The 27,953-nt window shown below is 39.8% G+C and overlaps 1 protein-coding gene across 1 annotated transcript in view; it reads right to left on the reverse strand.

The window, feature by feature from the left end:
* Window positions 1-27,953, reverse strand: part of STT3B (STT3 oligosaccharyltransferase complex catalytic subunit B) — a gene marked incomplete at both ends in the record, with an annotated part of 88,878 nt that overhangs the window by 42,120 nt on the left and 18,805 nt on the right. The window contains 2 exons of the mRNA XM_080715666.1: window positions 4,486-4,773; window positions 8,265-8,373. Of these exons, the coding sequence (XP_080571792.1) occupies window positions 4,486-4,773; window positions 8,265-8,373 (397 nt within the window). The remainder of the gene's footprint in view (window positions 1-4,485; window positions 4,774-8,264; window positions 8,374-27,953) is intronic.

Consider the following 27,953-nt stretch of genomic DNA (forward strand, 5'->3'; position numbering starts at 1 on the left):
CTAACAGACAAACACAAAACACTTCTTTTTGGCAGCAACAGCATATGTTTTCTTCTCAAATGCACAGAGACATTTTCCAGAATAGACAACATGTTCAGCCACAAATTAAGTCTAAATTTTATATTATTTGGTGCTGGGGTTGAACCCAGTGAGCCCAGGAGCATTCTACTTCCCTGTTTTATTTTGAAACAGGGTCTCACTCTCTAATTTGCCAATGCTGGCTTCGAAATTATGATCCTCTTGCCTCAGTTTCCCCAGTACTGTGATTACAGGTATGCCACTGTGCCTGATTTAAATAGACTTGAAAATATAGAGATCACACAAAGTATCTCTAATCTCAATAGGATGAAACAGAAAAGAAACTGGAAAATTAACAGATCTGTGGAAGTTAAACAATACATTCTTTTTAACCATGAAACAGGTTCTTGCTAAACTACCACTTGCTGGCCTCAAACATGTAATCCTCCTCTCTTTCAGCCTCCCAAGTACTGGGATTACAGATCTGTGCCACCATGTGCAGCAAACAACACATAATTAAACAACCAAAGGGTCAAGAAAAAAAACATATAAGAAATTAGAAAATACTTAAAGACAAAAAAAAAAAAAAAAAACATGCCAAAGAGGTGGGACACAGTTAAAGCACTGTTAAGGGGAAAACTTGTAACTTTAAGCTTACATTCAAGAAAAAAGAAAAACTCAAGTCAAAAGTCTCCCTTAGCCCAGGTGGTGGCACACACTTGTAATCCCAGCCTTTGGGAGGCTGAGACAGGAGGATCATGGTTCGCAGACAGCCTCAGATACTTAGTGAGGCCCTGTGCAATTCAGCTGAGACGCTATTTCAAAATAAAAGAATAAAAAAATAAGGCTGGGGGTTTCATCACCAGTACTGGGGGGTTGGGGGTAAGTACCGCCTTTACAACATAAGGAACTAGGGGGGAAAAAAAAATCCAAGGCTACCAGAAATAAGAAAATATCAAAGTTTAGAAGAGAGAAAAACAAAATAAATAGAAAAACAAGAAAAAAATCAATGGAAACAAAAGTTCATTCTTTGAAAAAATTAACAAAATTGACATATCTTTGGTTACATCACTATAAAAAAGACTCAAATTACTAAAATAAAAAATGAAAGTGAGAATATTACTACCAATTTTTCAGAAATAAAAGATTACTGAGTAATAAGTACACTTGTATGCCCACAAATTGGATAACCTAGATGAACAAATTTCTAAAAATATAACACCTACCATGAAAATTGAATAGATTTGTAACTACTTAACCAGCAATCAAAAGTCTTCCAACTAAAAAAGCTCCAGACTTGTGAATTCTACCAAATATTTAAACAACTGAAATAAGACCAGTCTTTTCAAAAATTTCCAGAAACCTGAAGGGAGCCATTCTTAACTCATTCTAGGATTTAGCATTACTCTGATATCAAAGAGAAAGATATTAAAAAAAGAAAAGAAAATTACAGACAGACCTACTTTTTGTATTCACAGGAATACAAAAATCCTCAACGAAATACCAGGCAAATGTGTGCATGCATGTCACTGTCAACATGGTTTACATTATGATTTACATATGATTACACTATAATGTACCAATAAAAGCATAGAAAATACCAAACAAAACAAATTCAACAGTGTTTTAAAAGGATTATATCCCATGACCAAACCAGATTGATTTTTAATGCAAGAATAACTCAATATAAAACACTTAATCAATGTAATACAGCACTTTAACAGCGCGAAGGGGAAAAACCCAACGATCATCTCAGTTCTGTAGAAAAAAGATTTGACAAAATTCAACAGTCTTTCAATATAAAAACACTCAATAAAACAGGGATAAAACCAATCTTACCATAATAAAATCTGTACAGGAAAAACTCATAGCAAACATCACTGATGCTTGACTCATTGATGAGAGACTGAAAACTTTTCCTCCAAGACCAAGAATAAAACAAAGATGCCGTTTTCACCAAAACTATTCAACATGTAACTAGAAGTTCTAGCCACATAGTTATTTCTGGGTGATTTTTTATTTTTAATTCTTTGTTGTTTAAATTTTCCACCGCAGGCTATTTTATTTTTAAATTTATTACAGGACATATGGAATATATAAAATAAGGAATATTCAAAGTTATCTGCCTAGCTACCCAGACTTTCAAATTCAAATATAATGCCACATTTGCTTCAGAACTTCAAATTGTCCAATTAAAACAAAACAAACAAACAAACAAACAAACAAACAAACAAAAAACCCCAGAAGAACTTTTAACTGACACAGGCTGAATTTTGTGTGTGTGTGTGTGTGTGTGTGTGTGTGTGTGTGTGTGTGTGTGTGTGTGGTACGGGGGCGGAACCCAGGGGCTTTTCTACCTTCAGGCTATACTCCCAGACCTATTTTTTTTAAAATACTTTATTTGGAAACAGGGTCTCATTGAGTTGCTGAGAGCCTCACGAAGTAGCTGAGGCTGGCTTGGAACCTGTGCGATCCTCCTGTCTCAGCCTCCCAAGTGCTGGGATTATAAGTGTGTGCCACCACGTCCAGCTGAAAATTCTTTAATATTGTGCTTCCTCAGTTCACCCACCCGTCCTTGGAAAAAAGCCCACTATTAGAAAGTTGGTATATAGAAAAGCTATAGACCATGTTTTGTACTTTAATTATAAACAGGTATAAAGAAAGATAGTATGGTTTGTATGGTTTAAAATCTACACAAAGACTTTATCATACCTACTCTACTGCAACTTGATTTCCCACTTGGCATAATATTATCAAGACCTATCTACATTTAAGTGTATTATTTTTAGAATTAATAATTATACTTATTAAGTGGTGCATGCCTATAATCCCAGTACTTGGAAGACTGAGGAGGAGTGCAGGTTTGAGGCCAGCCTAAGTAATTTAGAGAAGCCTTCAGCAATTTAGTGATGCCCTGTTGCAAAGTAAAAATAGGTTGGCATGGTGGAATACCTCTGTAATCCCAGTACTTGGGAGGTGGAGCCAGGAAGATCAGAGGTCGGAGGCCAGCCTAAGCAATTAATTGAGGTCCTCTACAATTTAGCAAAACTTTGTTTCAAAATAAAAAATAAGCTGAGCATAGTGGCACATGCCTATAATCCCTGTATTTGGGAGGCTGAGTCAGGAGGATCACAGGTTCAAGACCAGCTTCAGCAACTCAGCAAGACTCTGTTTCAAAATAAAAAATAAAATCAGGCTAGGGGGTGTAGCTCAGAGGAAGAACATCCCTGAGTTTAGGAATTCCTAGTCCTACCACCAAAAGCAGGAGCTAGGGGTGTAGCTTGGAGGTAGAATGCCCAAAACAAAATTAAAATAACAAAAATAAAATAGTTGTAGGGGCACAGCTCAGAGGTAGAATGCCTCTGAGTCCAATCCCCAGTAAGATACACACACAAATTATGAAAGGCAATTTCAAGTGGTGCTGGGGATTGAACCCAGGGGCATTCTATCTCCAAGCTACACCCCCAACCCTTTTTATCTTGAGACAAAGTCCTGTGCTAAGGCTGTCCTTGAACCTTTGATCCTCCTGTCGTAGCCTCCCAAGTTCTGGGATTAACAGGGGTGTGCCACCTCGCTTGGCTAAAAGGTGTTCATTACACAGAGATTTCAAATTTTAAATTTTCTTGGCTGCACACAATAAATTTAAATAGTTTTTCTACAACACTTTTTGGTAATAGCACTGGAAACATCCTACTACTTGCTATCATCTTTATGTCCAATGCTTTCCTGTGAACCCCAAGATCAAGAGTCTATCTCTACTGACCATAAGGCAACATTTTCCTTTAGCCAAGTAGTTGTGATGTCAAATAATTATTGAGGAGAAAAAAACCATGCTGCCATTCACCTAGCTACTAAAAATACACTTAAATACATTAGAAAGTATTCATGCATGACATGTTCGGGCAATTTCTATCACTGAAAAAGTATGAAGCATGAGCTAAAGTTAAAATAATAAATACAAGCTTTGAGCTGAACCCAATAATAGTGGGTTGCATCAGAGTTTATGCAGGAAAAATAACTAAATTTAAATGCTTTGGCAATAGCAAAAAAGCAATGCTAGTTCCTGAATTTAAAATTTCAAGCCATCAAACCACGTTTCAACTCTTCCTAGGTAATTATTTCTTACAATCTTTGTGAAAAAGAAAAGAAGTTTTTACACGTTTTTGATAACCCCTCTTTGGGAACTATGACTTAGGATATCATCACCACCTGTATACTAAGCATAACAGGATTGTTATGAAAATTAAAACTTATAATATATACACATGACTTTAGTTCTATATAACCAGAGAGAAAACACAATGTCTGACATATTTTTAAATGACAGCTATTATTAAATTTACTATGATTAGTAATAAAGATCTCTGTATTATGTAGCTTTAATTGATAAAAGACAAATGCGTACAACCTAAAGCATTTTAGCAGAAAGGTCATGGGCATTAACGGCAATCATTAAGTGCTACTTACCCACAAGTAGTATGTGAACTGAAGTGCAAATATAGCAATGCCTTCATTATCAAAGGATCCAGCTACTGACCGAGATATGTATCCTGGTACAATAGCAATAAAACAAGCAGCTAACAGTCCTGCTCCTTGGTTCCAAAGTTCTCTGGTAAGCAGGAAAGTAGATATAGATGTAAGGCCGCTAAATGTTGGTGCAAGGAATACACATACATCTCTTATGTGAACTGTTATGTTCAACGTATTTAAAATCCAATGGATAAGGCCAGCTGTTATCATCAACCCTGGATATACCTTGGAAGAAAAAAAAATGGAAAATATAAGTATGTATAAAATGAACTACCTGAAAATACTAACATTACTTTTCTATAAATATGTTTGCTATAAACATATTGTTCAGAGTATGTTTGTAAATAAGATGTCACACTCCAAAATAAAATCTTTTTGAACTGGATACAAAGAACAAGTTCATATATAAGAAGAATATATTTTTGAAAAAAGAGAAAATACGAAATAAAAATGATTAAAATAAAAAATGTTTAAAAAAATTTAAAAATAGGTAATTTTTAAATAATCCCACTAATTCTTTTTCACATTCACTAGTATCTAACCTACTCTCAAGACTGGTATTTTAACATATTTCAATTTTTTTCATACTGTGTGCATATATGTAAAGAAAAGAGAAACAAATGTTAAATGCAAAACTTATTACTATTTATGATTTAAGTGTTTCCCTCTTTCAAACCCAAGATTTTGAAAGTAAACAACTATTTAAGAAAAGAAGGACCAGTCAATTGATAAATTCAAAGATAATGTTTTGAAACACCTAAAAGGTTTAAAGTTTTTATGTCACTAAGTATACAGAGATGGAAGGAATATAAGAAGCCAGTTAATAACTATTTTTAGCTAGGCGTGGTGGTGCATGCTTGTAATCCCAGAACTTGGGAGGCTGAGACAGGAGGATCACAGTTCATGGCCAGCCCCAGCTATTTAGACCCTTTAAAACTGAGACCCTACCGGGCATGGTGGCGCACGCTTGTAATCCCTGGGCTTGGGAGACTGAGACAGGAGAATCGCCCAGGTTCGAAGCCAGCCTTGCTGGCTTAAGAGACCCTGTTTCCAAATAAAAATATAAAATAGGTCTGGGAGTGTAGCCCGGACGTATAAGGGTTCTACCCCCAGTACCACCAAACAAACAAACACCCAAAACAAAACAAACTGAGACCCTGTTCAAAATACAGAATAAAAAATAGGGCTGATTTTGGAGGTAGAATGCCCCTGGATTCCAACCCCAGCAATGTGCAGGTGTGGGGGGGGCTCTTCTTACCCTTCTCTAAAAAGGAATAAAGGAATATCAAACATTAAGATTCAAATTATTATTATTTTTAAGCTATTCTTCAGTAGTTAAAATGTGCATTTGCATCTGCCTCCTCAGGTAAATCCTAAAAGATTCTATTTTTCTAACTAAAATTACAAAGGTAATATTCTATAAATTCCATTTAAACCTGCAAGTCTCCTCAGCCCATGACCTTTGACTCCCTTGCTTATTCTCTGTAACACTTATCATTAACATTTTTTTGGGGGGGGGGCAGTGCTGGGCATGGAACTCAGGGGCATTCTACCTCCGAGCTACACCTCCAGCCCTATTTTTTATTCTGTATCTTGGGGTCTCATTGAGTTGCAAAGGGTCTCCCTAAGTTGCTGAGGCTGTCCACGAACCACAATCCTCCTGCCTCAGCCTCCCAAATGCTGGGAGTACACGTGTGCACCATCACGTCCGGCTCATCATTAATTATTAACTGCCCACTCTCACAAGAATATCAGAGCTCTAGGAAAGTAAGAACTGTCCTCTTGGAATAGAGAATACTGACACTAAATGGATGCCCAATACCTAATAAATGCATGGAAGGAGAAAAGGATATGGAAAAGAAGGAAAAAAGTAATAATGTATCATCACTCTTAAAAATTAAAAGTTGTGTTCCATTTCACATTCAATACTAGGTCCCGGCAATACTGAAAGAAAATGGAAATGGATATGAAAATACCTCTCAAGGTAAGTCAATATATCCATGTAATACGGCAGACAGAATGGACACATATAGGAGTCCAAATACAGGGGGGGACTAGTGGATGAAAGGACCCCCACAAATACAAAAGAAATTCAAACTCAAAGAGCCAGGGAATTCTCCAGATGCCAAAAATAAAGAGGAAATTCAAAGAAAAATAGGAAGGGAAAAAAAACCCTCAAAAACCTACAGTCTGATAGAGACTTCAGAAACTGGAAATTGGAGGGTTTTCACCCAATCTCCAGTTGGAGACTAGAGAGATCTAATTCCCAGTCAGGTCCTGCTTATGAAACTACATTAGATAAATTCTACTTATCCATTAACGGGAGCAGTAAGACACTCTGCATTCCCTCTAAAGCTCTCAGGAGGAACCGAGTCTTAAAGAAGAAATAAGCAACTCACTAGTGAGAATGCTGGTTCCAGATTATTAACAACAGGTGCCAGGAACTTCAGGCTGAAAAAGAATCTCAAAAAACTGTCCTAAAACTAATGAAACCCTAAGGACCCCAACAAAGACAATTAAGAAAGATTAGTCTCAGAGAAAACATGTCTAACCATATAAACCAGGAAATTATGATAACACTGTACATAAACTTATGAAATGCTGCTAATACAGTACAGAGATCAGTGTTAAAATTATAGCTTTAAAATGCACCCAATAGCCGGGCGTGGTGGCACACGCTTGTAATCCCCGCGCTTGGGAGGCTGAGACAGGAGGATCGCGCAGGTTCGAAGCCAGCCTCAGCTACTTAGTGAGGCTCTCAGCAACTTAGTGAGACCCTGTTTCCAAATAAAAATATAAAATGGGTCTGGGAGTATAGCCCAGAGGTAGAAGGCCCCTGGGTTCCACCCTCAGTACCACAAAAAAAAAAAAAAAAAAAAAATCACCAAATAGCAGGGCATGGTAACACATGGCTGTAATCCCAGTACTTGGGAGGCCGAGACAGGAGAATTACAGGTTCGAGGGCAGCCTCAGCAATTTAGTGAGACTCTGCTTTAAAATAAAAAGGGCTATGGGTATAGTTTGGAGGTAAAATGGCTGTAGATAATATCCCTGTACCAAGGGGGGAAAAAGCAAATAATAACAAAGTTTCAAAATTATTTAGCATAACATCTCAAAAAATCAGGAAATGGAAGAAAAAATAAATTGAGAAACATAATAGAGACAAACAATAGAATTAAGTTTCCTTGGATTAACAAAAAATCTAATGAAATTGATAAATTTCAACTTCTAGCAAAGTTGACAAAGAAAAAAAAATCAGATTTTCCTCAGTTGCTGCCTTCAAAACTCTTTACACCCTACATTCTAATATTTTTATTATAATTCTCCATGAACTATAATCAATACTCAATAAAAAGCTAGAAGTATCTGATTATTTTATATTTCTGTCTCCAATATACAATGAAGCAAAAATACACAATCTGAACTTGAAATATACATAAGTAGATCCCAGCCAGTCTCTACCACTTGTCAGAAATAGTAGCCAGCATGAGAAAACCAAAAAAAAAAAATAAAAAATAAAAATAAAAAAGGTTTTTATGTCAAGAGAAGAGACTAAGAAAATACTGGATAATCAGCCCCAGAAAATGTGTTGTGAACTCTACAACACTGAAGAAACCTCATCCTCGTCACAAGTAATGATTTACTCAAATTGGGGATAGTTTCTTTTACTCAAATAAAATTTTATAATGAGTAACAACAACTGCTAATATACTTACAGTACCACCTACTATTCTTCCTAGTGGATACCATGCTCTTTCATCGAACCAATTTAAAAATTCATAGAATCCATGAGATGCAAGATGATGTGTTGATCTATAGTTAAACCTAGAGAAAAGGAGAAAAAAATGTTATAAAACGGCTCAGAAAATTCTGTTGTTACACAAATATATTTCATAGTAATTTTTCTCAAACTTGAGTAGCAGATTACCTGGAAATATTAAAGTAATATGCTCATACCTCTAATATAGTAAACACACCCTCCCCCGCTCAAAAAAAAAAAAAAACAAAAAAAACCCCATGCCCACAAAATGAATAATGCTCAAATTACCACTCGGCCATTGCTTGGGCCAAAGCGGAGGTCTGTAATTTGAAAGAAAGTGGCGAGGGTCCACAGAACTCAAAGAAGCCCAAGACCCTCAGAAGATAAAGCATGGAGATGCGAGGGGCGCAAGCCACACAGCTGCCTGGAAGAGAGGGTGGCCAGGAGCACACTCTAGGACAAGAACGCCTACAGCTTTAGAGAGGTGCTAGGACTAGTCTCTGAAAACCCACAGACAGATGAGAAGAAATGAAACTGAAGGAACCAACGTCCAAAATGCAAGCAGAAGAGTAGCGCGGCGCAGAGCAGGCAGCTTCAGAAACCGGCCGGTTCAACCTGGAGGCAGCGGAGGGCCGGAGGCGCGGGAGCACCTGGCGTGGGCCGAGCCGCAGCGGACGCCCCACCTGCTCGCTCCTGTGTTGGCGCTGGAGCACTCCATGCAGACAAGCGTGGTGAGAGGCACAATGCGGACACCGGAGGCTGCTTAGGAACCCTCACACCCAATCAGTCTGCTCCATCCCTCCGAGAAGAGTCTTGGCTCTCCCCCCAAAGACCACTGGATGCAAGCCTTGTGGCATTTTTAGACCAGACTAATATATAATACTGTATGTACACATCCCAAAATCAAATGTTTTATAAGGGAAGCACCACAAACCTAAGCAATAAAGACAGCAATTAGAAGAACATAGCAAGGAACAAAAACAGTAATTAACATCTTGAGAGGCCTGTTCAAGCTAGAGGAGCCTTAAGAGGGCAGGTCCTAGGACTGTGCTGCCTGAGCTTGGGTCTTCGCCTCCACATGCGCCCTGCTATTCTGGCTGAGTCGCTTGTGCTTTCGGGGCTCAAGCTTCACCTGCAATGCGGGGATAATCAACCTAGCACCTATCTCACGGTAGCTATGATGAGCAAACAACAGAGGGTCTCGGACACAACTGGAAGCTACTGCTACCATAATCAATGAAAAAAACCACAAAATCCATTTAAAATCTGAATGCCAAAATGACTGTCAAGATAAACAATCAAAGCTAGGTTACATACTGTAAGGGACAAGAGTGAAAGCAAATTATAACAGAAAAAGTATTAGGAAAAACTAAGAAATCTTGAAAGAAATCTAGGATTCCTTTCACTCATTTTAAAAAAGGATTATTATACAGGATTAAAAGGAGAAAAAAACAACCCAATAAATTAAAAAATACCCAAAAATAAAGCATAACTTAAAATGGTCTATTCAGAGAAAATAAAGATTTTCTATAAAGAAATAAAAAAATCAGATTAATATATTTCTCAGGGGAGCTAGGGTATAATACGGCAATAGAATACTATATTTTTTGAAAATTTCTGGGAAAAAAGATCTTTTATGTTGTTGCTGTTGTTAAATAATTTTTTATGGGTGCACTGTAGTCTTACATCTTATTGGGATAAAAAACTTGTGGAGATATACACTCACACATCACCCAATCAGCCCCTACCCAATACCTAACCCTTCCCTCATCCTGAGAAAAAGATCTTAAAATCAGAATTTTAAGTAAAACAATGACTTGTTTTGTCAGCAACATGGATTCTAAGAAATGCAACACCTAACAGAGTATTTACCGAAGCCGAATTTATTTTATTATTTTATTTTTATTTTTTGCGGGTCTGGGGATGGAACCCAGGGGCATTCCACCTCCGAGCTACACCCCCTGCCCTATTTTTTATTCTTTATTTTGAAACCGGGTCTCACTGAGTTGCAGAGGGCCTCACTAAGGAGCTGATGCTGTCCGCGAACCGCGATCTTCCTGTCTCAGCCTCCCAAATGCTGGGATTACAAGCGTGACTCCACGCCTGGCTACCTAAACTGAATTTAAAAATGGAAATCAAAGTGTCAGAGACAAAGTATTTACTACACTTATAAAGGCAGGACTATGAGAAGGATGCACAGTAAGAGAAGATGGAAGAAGATCCATACACCACCACAGACACAATATTTTTCTCTTCTCAAGGAAAAATGACTCACAAAAAAGCGAGCCTAATCTGTGTACTACACATGAGAATAGAGCTGGGGAATTGATGTGATTAAAGAAAAGTTGGGAGAGTGGCAATGAGATGTATTTACTTACAACTATTATTTTTAAAACTTGGTGACTATTCATCAGGCACTACGGTAACATTTTTCATTTAATCATCACATATACACATACCCTCTGAGTCAGGATACCAGCTGATTAGACTATGGCACAAATGTTATTATAATTATAACTTGTCTGAAGTTATATATAAAGTGGCCAAGATGGGATGTGACTTGACTCCGGCGCCCATAGTCTTAAGTATGGTCAAAGATTCCAAACAGCAATATAGCAAGCAAGGCGTGTAATCCTGTAGCAGCTGAGTACTATGAACCTGCGAAATGGATTCCGAACCGTTCCCAGTACTTCATGGATTGATTCCAAGAAGCTCCTCCGGGACCAATTTTCTGATCAAAGTAGAGTAGCAGAATGGATATACACTTTGTGAATGGAACAGGGTACCACCTTAACCCTCATTTGTTTGTTTATGAGGCTACTGTATAAAATCACACTTGATGAAAGGGTTCAAACTTTAAATGCTTGAAAAACACTGGCACATACATCAAAACATTGGGAAATCCCTTACAAGTGTGTTAAAATGTAACTTTAAGCTGGGCATGGTGGTGCACACTTGTCATTCCAGTATTTGGGAGGCTGATACAAGAGGATCATGGTTCCAGGACAGCCTTTCCAGTTCCAGTTGCCCTTTGCAACTTAGTGAGACCCTGTTTCAAAATAAAGAATGAAAAATAGGGCTGGTGGTGTAGCTCCTAGGTAGAATGCCCCGGGTTCTACCCCCAGTACCGCAAAAACAAAAAACATAACTTTGAGCCTCATGCCCTTTTTTATGTTAGTTTGGAAACAAAAGGACAGAAACGTCCAATACAGGTATGTATGATTCACTTCAGATTTCAGTTCTTTAGTTTCAACATGTTACATAATTTATAATTATGGTCAGAAACCTTTTGTTAAGGATTGCCTGACCAATAACAACACCTTATAAGGATCATAATTTATAAATTTTTTTTTTTTACCAAAACCTCCACCAAACATTACTCTCACAAAGAAAACACAAAAGAAGTTGTTCGTGTATCTGCCTTAAATCTCTCTCTTCTTTTGGACCATTCTTATAAACTCCATAAGTGAGCCACTCCAACTGCTCAGTCTCAGAAAGCTGAGTTCTTCTCAGTAAGCTATGGCTTCTAATCGTTCGTCACCCTCAGAAAGTCTTTCTCCTCTTATGAAAGCATGTGTAAGCATGGGTATACTTTATTTTCTAAAATGTGCACTCCCTCCAGCTTGTCCCAACTCACAAGCTTGCTACATAATGTTAAAGAACACCTTGAGAGATCTCTGATGATAAAACCAGTGTCTGCTATCATCTGAGTACAGTATTAAGTGCAGCAGAGAAAAGAACAGGGAAATATTTATTCTGAGAGCAGAATGTGGTGGCACTGGCCTATAATCCCAGCTACTTGGGAGGCTAAGGCAAGAGGATTACAAGTCTGAGGCCAGCCTGGGAACCTTCATAAGGCACTGTATCAAAATAAAATTTAAAAGGGCTGTAGGTATAGCTCAGTAGTAGAGTACGCCCAGCCAGGTTTAATAAAAATTTATTCTCAAACAGTATTCTCCCTTCCTGCTTGTAAAACTGTGAGGTATAAAACAGGAAATAGAAATTTCATTTGATCTAAAAAGGCAATTTCACCTTTATAATATACATGTAATACATTATCAAAAACTTATCAAATAGCAAAATACTAATTCTCATAATAGAGATAAAGAAAAGAAGGGAGGGTAAAAGGGACAGAAAGAAAGAATGCAAAGAAAAAAGGCAAGCAGGCAAGTTAAAGAGGTTAGCCTAGAGGCTGGACATGGTGGCACACACCTATAATCCAGTACTTGGGAGGTTGAGACAGGAGGAGCTGCAGGCTGGAGATGAGCCTCAGTAGTGAGACTCATTGACCTACTGAGACCCTGTTTCAAAATAAAAATAAAATCAAGCTGGTGGTATAGCTTGAAGGTAGAATGCCTCTGGGTTCCATCCCCAGTAACTAACACACACACACACACACACACACACACACACACACACACACACACACACTTAACTCTATTCCCATTGCCATTAACCATGGAAACATTTCATATTCTCCACATAACCATCTACTGGTATACCGATGTGAATGGATTAAAGTTTCTACTCTCTTTGCCTTGTTAAGTACTTTCTAATCCCACAGTGATTTGAAGTCTGGGTGTCTCTCTTCCTTTACTGAATATGAAAATTACTTTACTTTTTAATCCTGCTTCTCCTTAAACCTTTAGTCAGTTTAGTTGTTACTGGCAAGTGAGAAAACTACCCATATATCCACATTCCAGAAATGAGAGACATAAAGTCCACCTGAGACTTACTTTGTCTCAAGCCATTCTCCCTAATTCTCTGGGGGAAAAGGTGCCAAAACTTGCCAGGGGAGTAGCTAGCTCCTCTTGGCCAGCCGTCCTGCTCCGCCACACACTTCTTTCTAGTACAGCCTCCGTCCCTTGCCCTTCTGGCGCCACTCAGTTATAGCAGCAAAAACTGTACAATGAAAACTCGAGGAAATGAGGGTTTTTTTTTTTTGGGGGGGGTGGTACTGGGGGTGGAACCGAGGGGCTTTTCTACCTCCAGGCTATACTCCCAGACCTCTTTTATACTTTATTTGGAAACAGGGTCTCACTAAGTTGCTGAGCCTCGGAAATGAGTCTTTTAAAAAAGATACTGGTTTTATGAAAAAGATTTATTTTTCTAATTTCAGAATTTTACATCCCTTCCTAAAAGAACCCTGTTTAACCATGTTCAGCTTTAGGAGAAAAGCTATGACTAAGCTAGTTCAGAAGTCTTATATAATTTTTTTTTTGTGGTACTGGGGTTCCTGGAAGCCCTTCTACCTCCGGGCTACACTCCCAGACCTATTTTTACATTTTTATTTGGAAACAGGGTCTCCTAAGCCAGCGCGCTCGGCTGGCTTCGAACCTGCGCGATCCTCCTGTCTCTGCCTCCCAAGCGCGGGGATTACAAGCGTGCGCCACCACGCCGGGCAAGTCTTACATAACTTTAACATGCTCCACAGGCATAGTAGAAAACCTCTGGCTTAGCTACATAAAAGCTTGGCACTAAGGGACACCATCTGAATACCAAACTTCCAAAAGGCACACCCTAACCTAAGCCACGCACCTCAATGTCTGTGCTAGAATTTCTATTTCTAAAACTGACCTCTACTAGTTTTTTCTCTATTTGATACGAACTTTACTGTTCTACCTTCAGGCTTTAGAATTGGCAGTAGGGTCTTAATACAACCACCCGCCCTTGGTGATTGGATTGAACCCGGGAGCATTCTATCTCTGAGCTACATCCTCAGCCCTTTATTTATTATTTTAAAAGTCTTGCTAAGCTGGTGAGGGTCTCACCAAGTTTCTGAGGCTGGTCTCAAATCTGGGATCCTCCTTTCTCAGCCTCCCAAGCACTGGGATGACAGGAATGTGCTTACATGCCTGGCTCTAATATAGTTTTTATTTCACTTATCCCACAAATATCTCAGAAATGTACTTTAGTACTTTTCAGATAAATTTGGTTTATTTTTGCTGGGCATGGTGGTGCATGCTTGTAATCCCTGAGCTTGAAAGGCGGAGACAGGAGGATCGTAAAAGTTCAAAGCCAGAACTTCCGGGAAGATGGTGACGGAGAAAAGCGGGGCTTACGAGCCCCGCTAACAACCAATCTCTAGTACCACAAAATCAGCACCTTTCATAGCCAGAAAACACCATCAGCAGAGAAACAAAAAATGTAATTACAAGGGACAGAGAAAAAGAGGGCTGGAAAAACGAGACACTAGAAAGAAACCAGACCGCAGTGCTGCGGCTGGAGCTGCGGCGTGGAACGGCACGGGCGCCATCTTTCCTTGCAACACCAGGCCCCAGAGCTCAGAGCCACAGAGGAGACACGCCAGCCTCACGCCTGAGGACGAGGCAGCAGCGCCTTACTGCTGGCGGCAGCGGCAAATTCACTGGACAGCACCAGACCAACACACTCAACAGCCCACCAAGCTCCAGAGAGGAGTGGAGGGCAGCGAGCCGAGGTGAACCGCTGCAGGTCAGCCGGGTGGAATTTGGCAGATTTTTCAGCGCAGGGAGCATCTAAAGCTCCCAGTGGCTGGGCTCAGCACACCCTGCAGGGACCCAGAGCAGAGCTCAAAACCAGAGAAGAAATACACCAGCCTCATGGCTGAGGGCGTGGCAGCGGCGCCATACTGCCACCGGTGGCAGCAGCAGCGAATTCACCGAGTCCACTACAGCCCCATTGGCGCACTCAACGACAGTGAGTCAAATTGTGGCCCCTAGAGGAGAAATCCCAGTACGGCACTCCCAGGGACTTGAACCAGTGGGGGAGTGGCGGTGGCAGAGATATCACACCATAGGAGAACGTGCAACCTGGCACCCCCCATAGTTTAAAGCAGCCTCTATCGACTCCCTGGGTCGGAGACTCTGTGATACAACCCAGTAAAGGAGTAGTGGTGACTGAGATACCACAGACTCGAGATCCAGAGCACCTTAAGTGAAGTCGTAGTGACCCAGGGAAGAACCCAGAGAAGGCACAAACTTCTAAAATCATGGGAAAGAGGAATAACAATGGAGCAATGAATGCCCACAACCCCACAACATCAGAACCTGATAAAACAGAAATGCAGAGATTTCTAGAAGATCAAATCAGGAAAATAACTGTAGAAATAATAGAGGTGCTTCGAAAAGAACTGAGAGAGAGCCAAAAAGAGATAAAAGGATGCAATTAATGAAGTAAAGGCCTCAATTCAAAGTACAAACAACCGATTAGACCACATGGAGAATAGAATCTTGCTCCTAGAAGATGATTACTCCAAAAATGAACGCATACTTTCTAATTTAGAAAAAAAATCCGACAGCAGGAATCTGACATTGAAGAAATATGGGCCCATTTTAAGAGAGCTAACCTAAGAATAATTGGAATAGAGGAGGGAAAAGAAGGTGAAACCAAAGGGATCAACAATCTCTTCAAGGAAGTAATAGCAGAAAATATTCCAAACATAGAGCAAGAGGTCGATACACAGGTCCAGGAAAGTTATAGAACTCCCATTACAGAGGATCAGAGAAGAGGATCCCCACGCCACATAATTGTCAAAATGACCAATGTGGAAGCCAAGCAGAGAATCTTAAAGGCAACAAAAACAAAGGGCCAAGTGACATTCAGAGGCAAACCAATTAGAATCACTCCAGACTTCCCAAACCAAGTCATGAGAGTCAGAAGGGCTTGGAGTAACATTCCAAACTCTGAAAGAAAACAACTTCCAGCCAAAAATTTCCTACCCAGCAAAACTTTCTATCAAATTAGATGGGGGAAATAAGAAGCTTCCACGACAAACAGAAACTGAAGGAATTTATGTCTTCAAAACCAGCTAAGGAAAATACTCAAAAAGATTAACTACAAAGAAGAAATAGGTAACACACTCCAGAACTAGAGAAACAAGATTTTCCATCCAACAGACAACTAAGATTGGTTATCTGTGGAGATTCATTATTTATGTTAGTCTTTTACCTATCTCTAAATGGTATTTTTGCTTTTATTGTTGCTAATTTTTAGGATTTCTAGTTGGAATATTAATATACCTTCAGATATAGCATTTGGAAATATTTCATCCCATTCTATCAGTAACTTTTAACTCTGTTTACATTGTCTTTGGATATACAATATTTTTTTTTTAACTTTTAGGGAGTTTGTTTACCCTTCTGTTGCCTGTGCCATTGAAATCATATCCAAGAAATCACTGCCAACTTCAATGTTGTGAGGTTTTATGACCCAGATTTTCTTCTAAAAGTGTATAGTCTTAAGATTTATATTTAGGTCTTTTACCTATTTTGAGTTAATATTTGTATATGGTGGTAAGGGTCCAATTTTATTCTTTTTCATGTAGTTATTATTTTTCAACAATATTTAGTTAAAAGATAATTATTTCCTCCACCAAATGTTCGTGGAAACCTTGTCAAAAATAACTTGACAATATATGGAAGAATTTATCTCTAGGCTTTTATTTAACTTCAATGGTTTATATATCTGCCTTTAGAACAGTACTACACTGTTTCAATTATTGTAGCTTTATATGGTTTGAAATCAGAAAATACACATCTTCTAGCTTTGTTCTTTTTCGAGATCATTTTGGGTATCTAGAGTCCATATTCCATTATTAGGATAGATTTTTTTCTGAAAAATAAATAAGTAAATGTATGATAGTTTCACCTAAAAAAAAAAAGGAAAAAAATATTCTCTGGTAAGAAAGAAAGCAAAAAGAAATACTGAAATGTTATCTTTAAGTCATCAAAAGCTTGGTATCAGACAAATGAAACTGTTCTGTGAGATTACCATTGTTAATTTTGGATAAATATCTATAATACTAGATGTCAACCACTAAGCCAAGCATGGGAAGGAGGGATGGGGAGGGAACGGGGTGGGGATCGGGTAGGGGCTAACTGGGCGATGTGTACATGTATGTGTACAAGTTTTTTTTTTAATCCCATTATGATGTATGAATACAGTGCACCAATAAAAAAAAGAAAAAGAAGAAAAAAGAATACAGTGCACCAATAAAAAAAGAAAAAAAAAGAAGAAAAAGAAAGTTCGAAGCTAGCCTCGCTGGCTTAAGAGACTGTTTCCAAATAAAAATATAAAAGCTCAGAGGTAGAAGGGTTTCCAGGAACCCCAGTACCACCTTAAAAAAAAAAATTTAAAAGGTTAAAATAAAGTCTGTAGATTATGGGGGAGGAACAAGGATGGGAGCCAGGGGGAAGTGCTCCAAGAACTGTATACATGTATGTTTTTACCAATCTATACCCAATATGATGTATAATTAAATATACCAAGTAAAAGTATTTTAAAAGGTGTGCAGGTTATAATGCAGCAAACAGATTTCTAAAATTCAAATGATCAGAAAGTACCACAGGATGTTACAAATAAGACAACTCACTTGATTTCATTTAGAGAAAGCATAGCATCCACACCAATGTGGGGAACTGCTTCTTCATCTGGTGCCCTAGAGCTTTTGATACCTTAGGGCCACATAAGAAGAGGCGAGTGTATGCCTTCCTCTGTAAAATGGAAGGTGCACGACTATTCAGAGGTAGGAAAGGAGAACTAGTATCACTGAACTTCAGTTTTAAGAAGAAAATATACATAAAGCTGAGAAGCAGAACCCTCATTCTCTTACAACCCTAAACCCTGTGTATGGGAAAATCGTCAAGGACTGTACACACAGTTTCTTAGTTGCTATGCACCAAATATTAACGTCAAGGCTTGCTCTTCTTCCTTCTCTTTTTACTGATACTCCTCTTCCTTTGCCCATTCTCTGAACTTTGACCACCACATAATTCTCAAGTTCACAATTCCTTTTCTAAATTCTAAATCCATATATTGAACAGTCTTAGGTTTTGTCTCCAAAGGAACCTCATACCCCAAATAACTTATAACTGAACTCATGATTAACTCTGCCCTATACTATTAATGTTGCGCTCTTACTCTTTTAAAATGTTACTGCTATCACAAGTATTTGGGAATCACCTTAAATTCCTTCATCCCATAAACCCATTTCTTAAGCCCTCCCCCTAACTTAGCCCTCGTCATATATAATCTCCTATATTACTAGCCCCCCTCACAGGCTTCCTGGTTGCTAATATCGCATCCCTATTCCCAATACATTCTCCATGCAAAATTTGCCCTTCAAAACAAATTATTAGCAAGCATAATAACCCTTGTTTCCCCAAATCTACAGTCAAGTTCTAATGTTTTAAGACCGCCTTTTCTATCTACTGAAATGACCCCTGCCTATTTTTTTCTCACCTTATCTTCCCAAACTCCCCCCACCAAACATATACTTACAATGCTTTTTCACACGTTTATGCCTGCACAAGCTGTTTTTGTTACTCCTACATCCATCCTCCTTTTAGGACCTAACTCAAAAGATGCCCCCCCCAGACTGGGGATTGAACCCAGGGGCGTTCTACCTCTGAGCCACACCCCTATTTTGTGAAGGGGCCTCGCCAAGTTGTGGAGGGCCGTAACTACCTTTTCAGCTCAGGGCTGGCACCCCCTCTGGATAGCCTACAGCCTTGAGAGCCTTGCACTTTGAGCCTCTCGTCTTCAAAGCTCTCTGCTGAACACTAGGAACTTACCGCTCCCTTCTGACTCATCCCCTCCACAGCCTTCAAAGATGGACCCCTGACTTAACAAATGATAATGCCAAAAACAAACGGTGCTATTTAATGAGTGCTTATTATGCACTAGGCATTAAGTACCTTGCATTCGCTCATTTAATCATCATTACAACTTACTGAGATGGGTATTATCACCCCAATCTAAAGAAGACAAAAAGAGGTTAAACAACGTGTTCAAAGTCATGCAACAAAAGAAGAGCAAAGCCAGAAGTCTTCCCCACATGACTGGGTCTCCAGGCAAATGCGAATAAATTAGTCTTCTGGCCCCAGCATTGGATGGACACAGTGCCTGGTGCATATTATGTTTGGTAAGTATTTCTTAATGCTCTTCTCAAATGTAGAAAATCCAATTTAAAACGTTCTTTTTTCCTACTACTCTCCTGTGTAATTTAGTGCTAGTGTAAAGTCATGAGCTATGTAGAAAGTTGAACATTATTATTAAAAATTCCCAGTCTACTAGCTGGGTGTGGTGGCACACACTTGTAATTCTAGTACTTGGGAGGCTGAGGCAGAAGGTTGGCAGGTTCTCGGCCAACCTCAGCTACTTAGTGAGGCTCTTTGCAGACAAAGCCTCTGGGTTCAATCCCCAGTACTGGGGGGGGGGGGGGGGCGGGGGGATGATTCCCAGTCTACTAAGGTAAATGTTTTTCTATAGAAATATATTATTTAGGTAAAGGTTATAAAATAGTATACCTGGAGGCTGGGGCCTGGTTCAATGGTAGAGCACTTGCCTGGCATGCAAGAGGCCCTGGGTTTGATCCCCAGCATCACACCCACAAAAAAGTGTGGATGGCTTAAATTTCCATACAGGGAACACTACACATAGTTTCTTCAGTGCCTTTTGGGTTCTCTATGTTCTGATCTCTGAAGTTTTTCAGCTATTCTCTGTCTTACTCAAAAACCATTTAATAAAAATGAAAAACATCTGCTGCAGCCAAATAAATTTCTGTTCCATTCTTTAGAGAGAGAGAAAAACAAAACAAAACAGGAGAAGTGACACTCAGATAAAATCCTAGCTACTGCTGAGGCTGAGGCCAGAGATAGCTGGGCCCATGAGTACATAGCAGGAAGACCTGGTCTCAAACAAACAGATGAAAAGCTAGAAAAGAGAAAACCCTGAATTAGGGGCTTAATTTTCACATTCACCAATCTTGGCATTTGATTGGGTGCTGTCCTAACACTATCCACACCATTATTTATTTCTGACTACATCCTACCTAGGCGCAGGGATCTTATTTTTGTTCCTTCAATGTAACACTTATTCCTGCTGTGAGAAATACTCTTAACCCAAATAAATATTCACATGCCAAACTACCCGTGTCAATTCTGATTTTGGCTCAAACAACATCTCAAAAGCCTCCCCCCCTTTTTTTTGCAGTACTGGGATGGAACCCAGGGGCTTTCTACCTTCAGGCTATACTCCCAGAGCTATCTTTATATTTTATTTGGAAACAAGGTCCCACTAAATTGCTGAGAGCCTCAATAAGTAGCTGAGGCTGGCTTTGAACCTGCGCGATCCTCCTGTCTCAGCCTCCCAAGTGCTGGCATTACAGGCATGTGCCACCATGCCCAGCTTAAAAGGCCTTCTTTTTTTTACTTTCAAATCTAGAGTGGTAACCTCAAAGCCACACTCCTCTAAACATACCAGGCACTAGCCAGCACATTACTCTTTTTTCCTTGTCTTTTTATCACTAAAATGATCTTGTTCTTTCTCTTTACGTGTTTAGTAGTTTGATCATCTTTCTGGAAAATCAGCCCCATTACAATAGAGACTGTGTTTACTTTCCAAACGTTAGGTACTGTGCCTGGCAAACAGCTATCACAAGAGTACTTTTAAACGACTGAATGGTAAAGGTATCATTCGTATTAGAAGCATTTGCTCTCCCAAACTTTAGATATGTACTCAACATCCATAAAAATCGATGCTATTTAAAATTCCAAGACAGCTAATTTACCACCTTCTTGTTTCACAAGAGTACACAATAAAGAGGTAGCAAACAATTAAAAATAAAAGTCGAGTTGATAAAACACAAAAATATAGGTTATAAGAGCCTATGAATTTAAAAGTTAAACCCAGTTTAATTCCCAGCTATCAAAGCTAATAGAAGGAGGGAAAAACAGACTTTCTAAAACAAAGATCAAGAAATGGCACTTCCTCAAATAAGTTTTGATGAAAGGTTTATCAATAACTGACAGTGTTCCTCAACTAAAATATATTATTATATATTAAAATGCAGTGAAAATGAATTTTTTAAGATATAAAATTTATCATAAGTTTTTGAAAAAATCATGCTATTTTCTCATTTCATGGGTGTCAACAGCTAGGCATAACCTCAAAAGTAATGAGATTAGAAACAGAGTCAAGGCAGAATACAGGTGACAGGATATGCCTGTGGCCTTAGTTTCAGATTTTGACATTCCCAAACATCTTGCCAATAAACCTATGTAATTAATGCCATAATTGAAAAGGATATTCTGAACAGAGATTTCACTAAAAATAAGTCAGGTATGCTAAAGGTATTTCTTCATCATCCTTATCCTGTATTATGATGGTTTGGAACATAGAGGCAAAGAGGCCAGTGGAACCCAGTAATTATGATACAGATCTGCAACCAAAAAGGCCAGTGAAGAGAGTAAACACAACAATGGGGAGAAGAAAGAGCACGGCAAACATATCAAATACGCTTGACAGTTTTTAGTGCAAACATTCAGTATGGAAGAATTTCTTGCCAACCTTAAGGCTGGTTGTTTCTAAATAGTTAGCAAAACCAGTAACTAGCAATGTAAAAATCTCATAGAAAACATGTAACAGCTGAGTTTAAATTTAACCCTCTGAGTGTCTCTGGGAATGTGATAAAAATATAAATTCTTTTATCAGAAACGTGTGCATAAAAGTGTTGCAGAATTTGAAGTGTTTTTTTTTTTTTTTTTTTTTTTTTTTAATGCTGGGGATTGAACCCAGGGGCATTCTACCTCCAAGCTACACTCCAACCCTCTTTATTTATTATTATTTTTTGTGGTCCTGGGGTTGGAACCTAGGGGCATTCTACCTCTGAGCTCCAGCCCCAGCCCTATTTTTATTCCTTATTTTGAAACAGGAGCTCACTGAGTTGCAAAGGACCTCACTAAGTAGCTGTCTTCAAACCACCAATCTCCTATCTCAGCCTCCCAAATGTTGGGATTTCAAGCATGCACCACCACACCCAGCCCTTTTATTTTTTATTTTTTGAAATAGTCTCACTAAGTTGCTGAGGTTGGCCTCCAACCTCCTCCTCCAAGTCTCAGCCTCCCAAATACTGAGATTACAGGTGTGCCCTGTGTTTAAAAGACCCCCTGAGCAAGTTACAAAAGGCAGTACCTTATTGGAAGAACAACCAGACTACTCAGCAGCACCTCAAAACCTGCTTATAGTTTACAGTTTTAGCTGCTGGGAAATCCACACTTTATTTTTCAAGTTCTTGACCCAGCCATTATATGACTGAAAAATTAATATTATTTCCATTTGAGAAAACAACAAACCAAGGGATTGTTCTACTTAGGCAAAATGCTATATAACCTTCTCATTCTTTTACAAATTGTTCTGGTGTTTAAAAGCTTTTGTATCAAAAAGGTTAAATAATCTTGTTTCATTTCTTTACCTTATCTCAAAAAATTAAGAAGCAGAAGGAATTAAAAAGAAAACAAGATTAACATTTTTCATTTGTTTTAAATAGCAATATTTGTTTTTAAATTTTTTTTTTTTTTTTTTTTTTTTTTTTTTGGTGGTACTGGGGTTCCTGAAAGCCCTTCTACCTCCGGGCTACACTCCCAGACCTATTTTTACATTTTCATTTTTGGAAACAGGGTCTCCTAAGCCAGCGCACGCGGCTGGCTTCGAACCTGCGCGATCCTCCTGTCTCCGCCTCCCAAGCGCGGGGATTACAAGCGTGCACCACCACGCCCGGCTGTTTTTTAAATTTTTGATTTTTAACTTTTGGTTTACAAATATTCTATCTCAAACTGTGGTTGGCAAAACTGTAGTTGGAACAGAATTGTTCTACCAATACTTTTAAAACAGATGTCACTTGTGAATTCTCAGAAAAAGCTAGAACCTACATAAGGAAAAACACTAAATATAAGACTATAATAATGGAAATATTTTTTTCTGGAAAATGTAACAATAAAATATGAATATCATCTATGAATAAATTAGAGTTCTCAAACATCACCTCAGAACTGATAAGCCTAGGCATCCTGCACACAGGTACACAATTCTAACTAATAATCAAAGGCAAACGGTGTGATCCCACAGAGCTGACGATCTTAACGGTCCTGCAACAGGAACAGCTGACAAGCAAACACATTCGTGCAGAGGAGAGAACGCAGGTATTAAGGACCCTTGACTCACTCATACGTTCCTCTTTTCCTTTGAAAACCTGAAGTATAATTTTCGTGCATTAAAATGCATTTGATTTTGCGAGTCTTGACAGCCGCATGCACAACGTCATGCAGCTGAGAAGATAATCAACAAGAGGCTGTGCATTCTGACCCAAGCCAGCCCTTGGCCATCATCCCACGAAGCTCCCACACGCCCTTCCAGGCACTCCCTCCTCACTCTGACTTGTGTCATTCCCAGATTTCTTTTCATATAGATGGAATGATAACCTACTTTTTATATTTGTGAGCCTGCATTCTTGCACTTAATGTAATTTTTTGGTTTATTCACGCAGGTGTGACATATGCAGCTATTGAGCAGTGGGACTCCTTTTTATGACTACAATCCATACACCTACTCAAGAGCTTTTGGACTGTTCTCCAGTTGAGATGATAACAAGAGGCTGTATATTCTTATGAAATAAAAATGGACATTCCTATACAGGTCCTTTCTAAGGACATGTGCTTTCATTTCTTTGGGTGAACACTTTGCAATTCCAATACTACATTAGACATGGTTCTCCAAAGTAGTTACTATTTCCACTCTGACCAGCAATGTATAGAAACGCCCATATTCTTCCATATCAAGTGTTGTTTTGAAGGGTTTACCTTACATACTACACGGTTGTTGGAGATACTGCTAAACAGGACAAGAACTATCCTAACAGGCTTACCACCATCTAAAACACTCCTGGAAAGGCTTCAAAACCTGACATCTGACTTAAACCCAGATATGTATTGGGCAAAAGGGCAGGGAGAGAGCAGAAATGTTCTAGAAAGCAAAAAGAGCATGTACACGGGGCCAAATAATACACACAGAACATCTTCAATAAATAGAAAATAAAGCTAGAATGAGATGTGTGACAGTGGGAATATGCTTTAAATAGTGAAAAAGTAGGTTAGCTTTTTGTTACTGTAACAAAATACTTGAGGTTATCAACATAGAGAGATGAAGTTTATTTTGGCTTAAGATTTCGGTCCATAGTTGGTGGAACCTTATTGCTTTTAGGCCTCTGGTGTAGTGGGCGTGGGGACAAGCACATCACAGTGTGGTTCCTGTGCCACACTACTCACCTCGTGGTGAAGCAAGAGAGAAAGAGGGGCCAAAGCCCCACTGTCCCTATCAAGGGCACGTCCCAGTGACCTGAAGCCCTCCCACTATACACCACCTCTTAAAATCTCCTTCACCTCCCACTAACGCCAAGTTAGGGACCAAGTCTTTAACACATGGGCCTATGTGGGACACTTCAGACCCAAACTACAGCATTGTGCACCTGGCCCCAAATTCAAGCATATCTTATAGTGCAAGGCATTCATTCAGTCCTCCTCCACAAGGCTTAAATTGTTCTGGCATTGCTCAAAAGCCCAAGTTCAGTGTCTTTTGAGACTCAAGGCAAGCTCAGGTATAAGCCCCTGAAAATCAAAAGAACATATTATATACTCCCAAGATACTACAATACAGGGTAAACATTCCCATTGAAAGGGAGGAATAGATTAGAAAGGAGGGATCTGTCCAAAGTGAACCCAAATCCCAGCAGGACAAACATTAAATCCAACATCTCCATGTCTGGCATCTGAGGCATAGTGGCAGGACACAGGGTCCAGGGGCTTGGTCAGTCCTCTCCGTATAGCTATGACGACCGCAGTACACACGGCCACTCTCCCGGGCTGCTTTCCCCAGCTTCTGTTCTATCTTCCTGGGGTCTCTAGGGCAGCTTTGGCTTGTCCCACAACTCCGTGCATCTCCTGTTGGGACTGCATGCAGGACTCCCAACATGCCATAAAAGCCTGGCTTCGCAGGCTTTCCTCTGAAAAAAGAGGCTCCATAATCCGTAACATGCATTCTGCATGGCTGCAAAAGCAGGACCCCATGGACACAGATGCCATCTAGGTGTGCCACCAATACAGGCCGGCCAATACAGTGGGCCACAGCTGCAGCAGCCTGAGCACCCTGTCCTACCAGCTTAGGCTGCCCAGGGTGGGGGCCTCCCTGGGCTCTCCTCTCAAAAGAGAAGGCACACACTGTACACCAGCTACTTAGGAGGCTGAGGCAAGAGGATCACAAGTTCCAGCCCAACCTGAGCAACTTAGCAAGCCCTTCTCAAAAAATGAAAGGGTTGGGGGTGCAGCCCAATGGTAGAACACCAATGGGGTCATTCTCCAGTGTGTATCCCCCCATTTTTTGAAACATTTATTTTCCATTTATATGATTTTCCATTTATACACTTCAGCCTGTGGTGTCTGTGGCCTTGCAGATTTCTGATTCTCTCCAGGCATCTTTCCTACTGTCCTTCTACAGACTTGGCTTCTTAATAGTTCTAATCTCTCTAGCAAATGTACCCTCCTGAGCTGCATCTTTACACACACTTCCTCCTAGCCAAACTCCAAGATTTCCAAACGTTTCCACTCTGCTTCTCTGTGCTCCAGATTCTCACTATATATTTAGATAAAAGCAGCAAGTAATACCTATGCTGCTGTCTGAATACTGTGCTGACTTCAAAATAAACTGGTCACATTCAAACTCAGGCTCCCACTAATTACCATGTCATGGACAAAACATATCCAAACTCTGTGCCACGGTCTGACAAGGATGGCCTTCAGTCCAATGTACAAGAGGCCTAACTTCCATCTGAAACCTCATCAATCTAGCCCACACTATCCTTATTTTTACTAGCAATCCTGTCTTCTGAGTCCCTAACCAGAAGCACTTGCTAAGCTCTGCTTAGCATTCTAGCTTCCTCTCACTCCTCCAAACTTCTCCTATGAACCAATTTCAAAGGCTTCCGAAGCCTATTGTCAGGCATAGTCACAGCAATAACTCTATTTCAGTTTTCTAGGGACTCCCAATCCAGCCAAGTTGACAACCAAAATTAACCATCACAGAAAGCAATTTTTTTTTTTTTGGTGGTACTGGGGATCCTGGAAGCCCTTCTACCTCTGGGTTACACTCCCAGACTAATTTTATATTTTTTTATTTGGAAACAGGGTCTCTTAAGCCAGCGCGGCTGGCTTCGAACCTGCACGATCCTCCTGTCTCCGCCTCCCACGCGCAGGGATTACAAGCGTGCGCCACCATGCCCGGCAAAACACAAGTTTTAAAAAGTTGAGTAATTCCAGCATTCATTTCGGAGGCTGATAATGGAGGATAGCGGTTTGTGGCCAGACTCAGCTACTTAGTGGCGCCTCTTGCAACTCAGTGAGATGCTTTCAAAATAAAGAATAAAAAATAGGGCTGGGGGTGGGGGGTGTTACTTGGAGGTAGAATTCCTCTCGGTTCAATCCCCAGCACCACGTACAAAAAAGGTTGAATAAGTTCTGAAAATCCTATAAGTTTTCACCGTATCATCAGCTTTTCACAGTATTTGTTATTCTTACTTGTTGGAAGTCCATCTTCCCCACTATCCTTTGCATAAAAACTATGACAAACTTGGTGGTTTAAAATGATACACATTTGCTACCTCACACATCCTGTGGCCCAAGTCCGGGCGAAGTTTAGCTAGACCTTTTGCTTAGTCTCCCAAGTCTGCAGTCAGGCATCACCAGGGTTGAGCTCTCATTTGGAGGCTCAGATAGGGAAAGAGTCACACTTCCTCACGTGGGACTTACTGGCAGAATTGACTTCCTTTAGGCTACAGAACTGAGGATATAATCTCTTGCTGACTATTGGTTGGAACCTAATAGTGCTGCCTGCGCTTCCTTGCCAATATGGCTGCTTATTTTGTAACACCAGTAAGGAGAGTCACTGGTTCAAGTCTGCTCATGAAACAGCATTTCATATGTCACATAATCTGCCAGGCGTGGTGGCGCACACCTGTAATCCCAGTACTTGGGAGGCTGAGACAGAAGGGCTTGGCCAGTCTCAGTAAATTAGTGAGGCCCTCTGCAAATTAGTGAGACTGATTCAAAATAAAAAATAAAATAGGGAATGGGGGAGTAGTTCAGACATAGTATGTCCTTGGGCTCAATCCCCAGCACCAAAAAAAAGTCACATTAGGCCAGGCGTGGTGGCGCACTCTTGTAATCCCCACGCTTGGGAGGCTGAGACAGGAGGGTCGCATGGGTTCGAAGCCAGCCTCAGCTACTTAGTGAAGCTCTTAGTGAAGTGAGACCCTGTTTCCAAATAAAAAATATATATTAAAAAAAAGTCTGGGAGTATAGCCCGGAGGTAGAATGCCTCTGGGTTCCACCCCCAGCACCCCCCCCCAAAAGTCACATTATCACGGAAACTCTATCCTAGCCTCTGTCCCCGACTCTGTCCTTCAAAGCCTTGCCAATAATCAGATTCTCTTGAAAATGATACATCTTATAAAATTATTTCCAAGGTACTCTAAGGCTTTACAAAGTGTAGGTCAAGATTTTACACATAGAACTATTAAAACTGTTCCGGTTAACATGTATTCAACCTAGTCAATAGGCAAGCAACTAGTGCTACCAAAAGAAATGACCCAGTTATGGATGTTAATATGAGCGTAACAGAATTATAAAGAAAGGAAACAAAATTAAGGGAATGGTTAACAAAAGAGCGAAAAGCAAAGTGTTAGAATATCACTGATTAAGCCGGGTGCGGTGGCCACACTTGTAATCCCCGCGCTTGGGAAGCAGAGACAGGAGGATCGCACAGGTTCGAAGCCAGCCGC

This window comes from Muscardinus avellanarius (genome assembly GCF_963383645.1).
Source record: "Muscardinus avellanarius genome assembly, chromosome: 18".
Classification (NCBI taxonomy): domain Eukaryota; kingdom Metazoa; phylum Chordata; class Mammalia; order Rodentia; family Gliridae; genus Muscardinus; species Muscardinus avellanarius.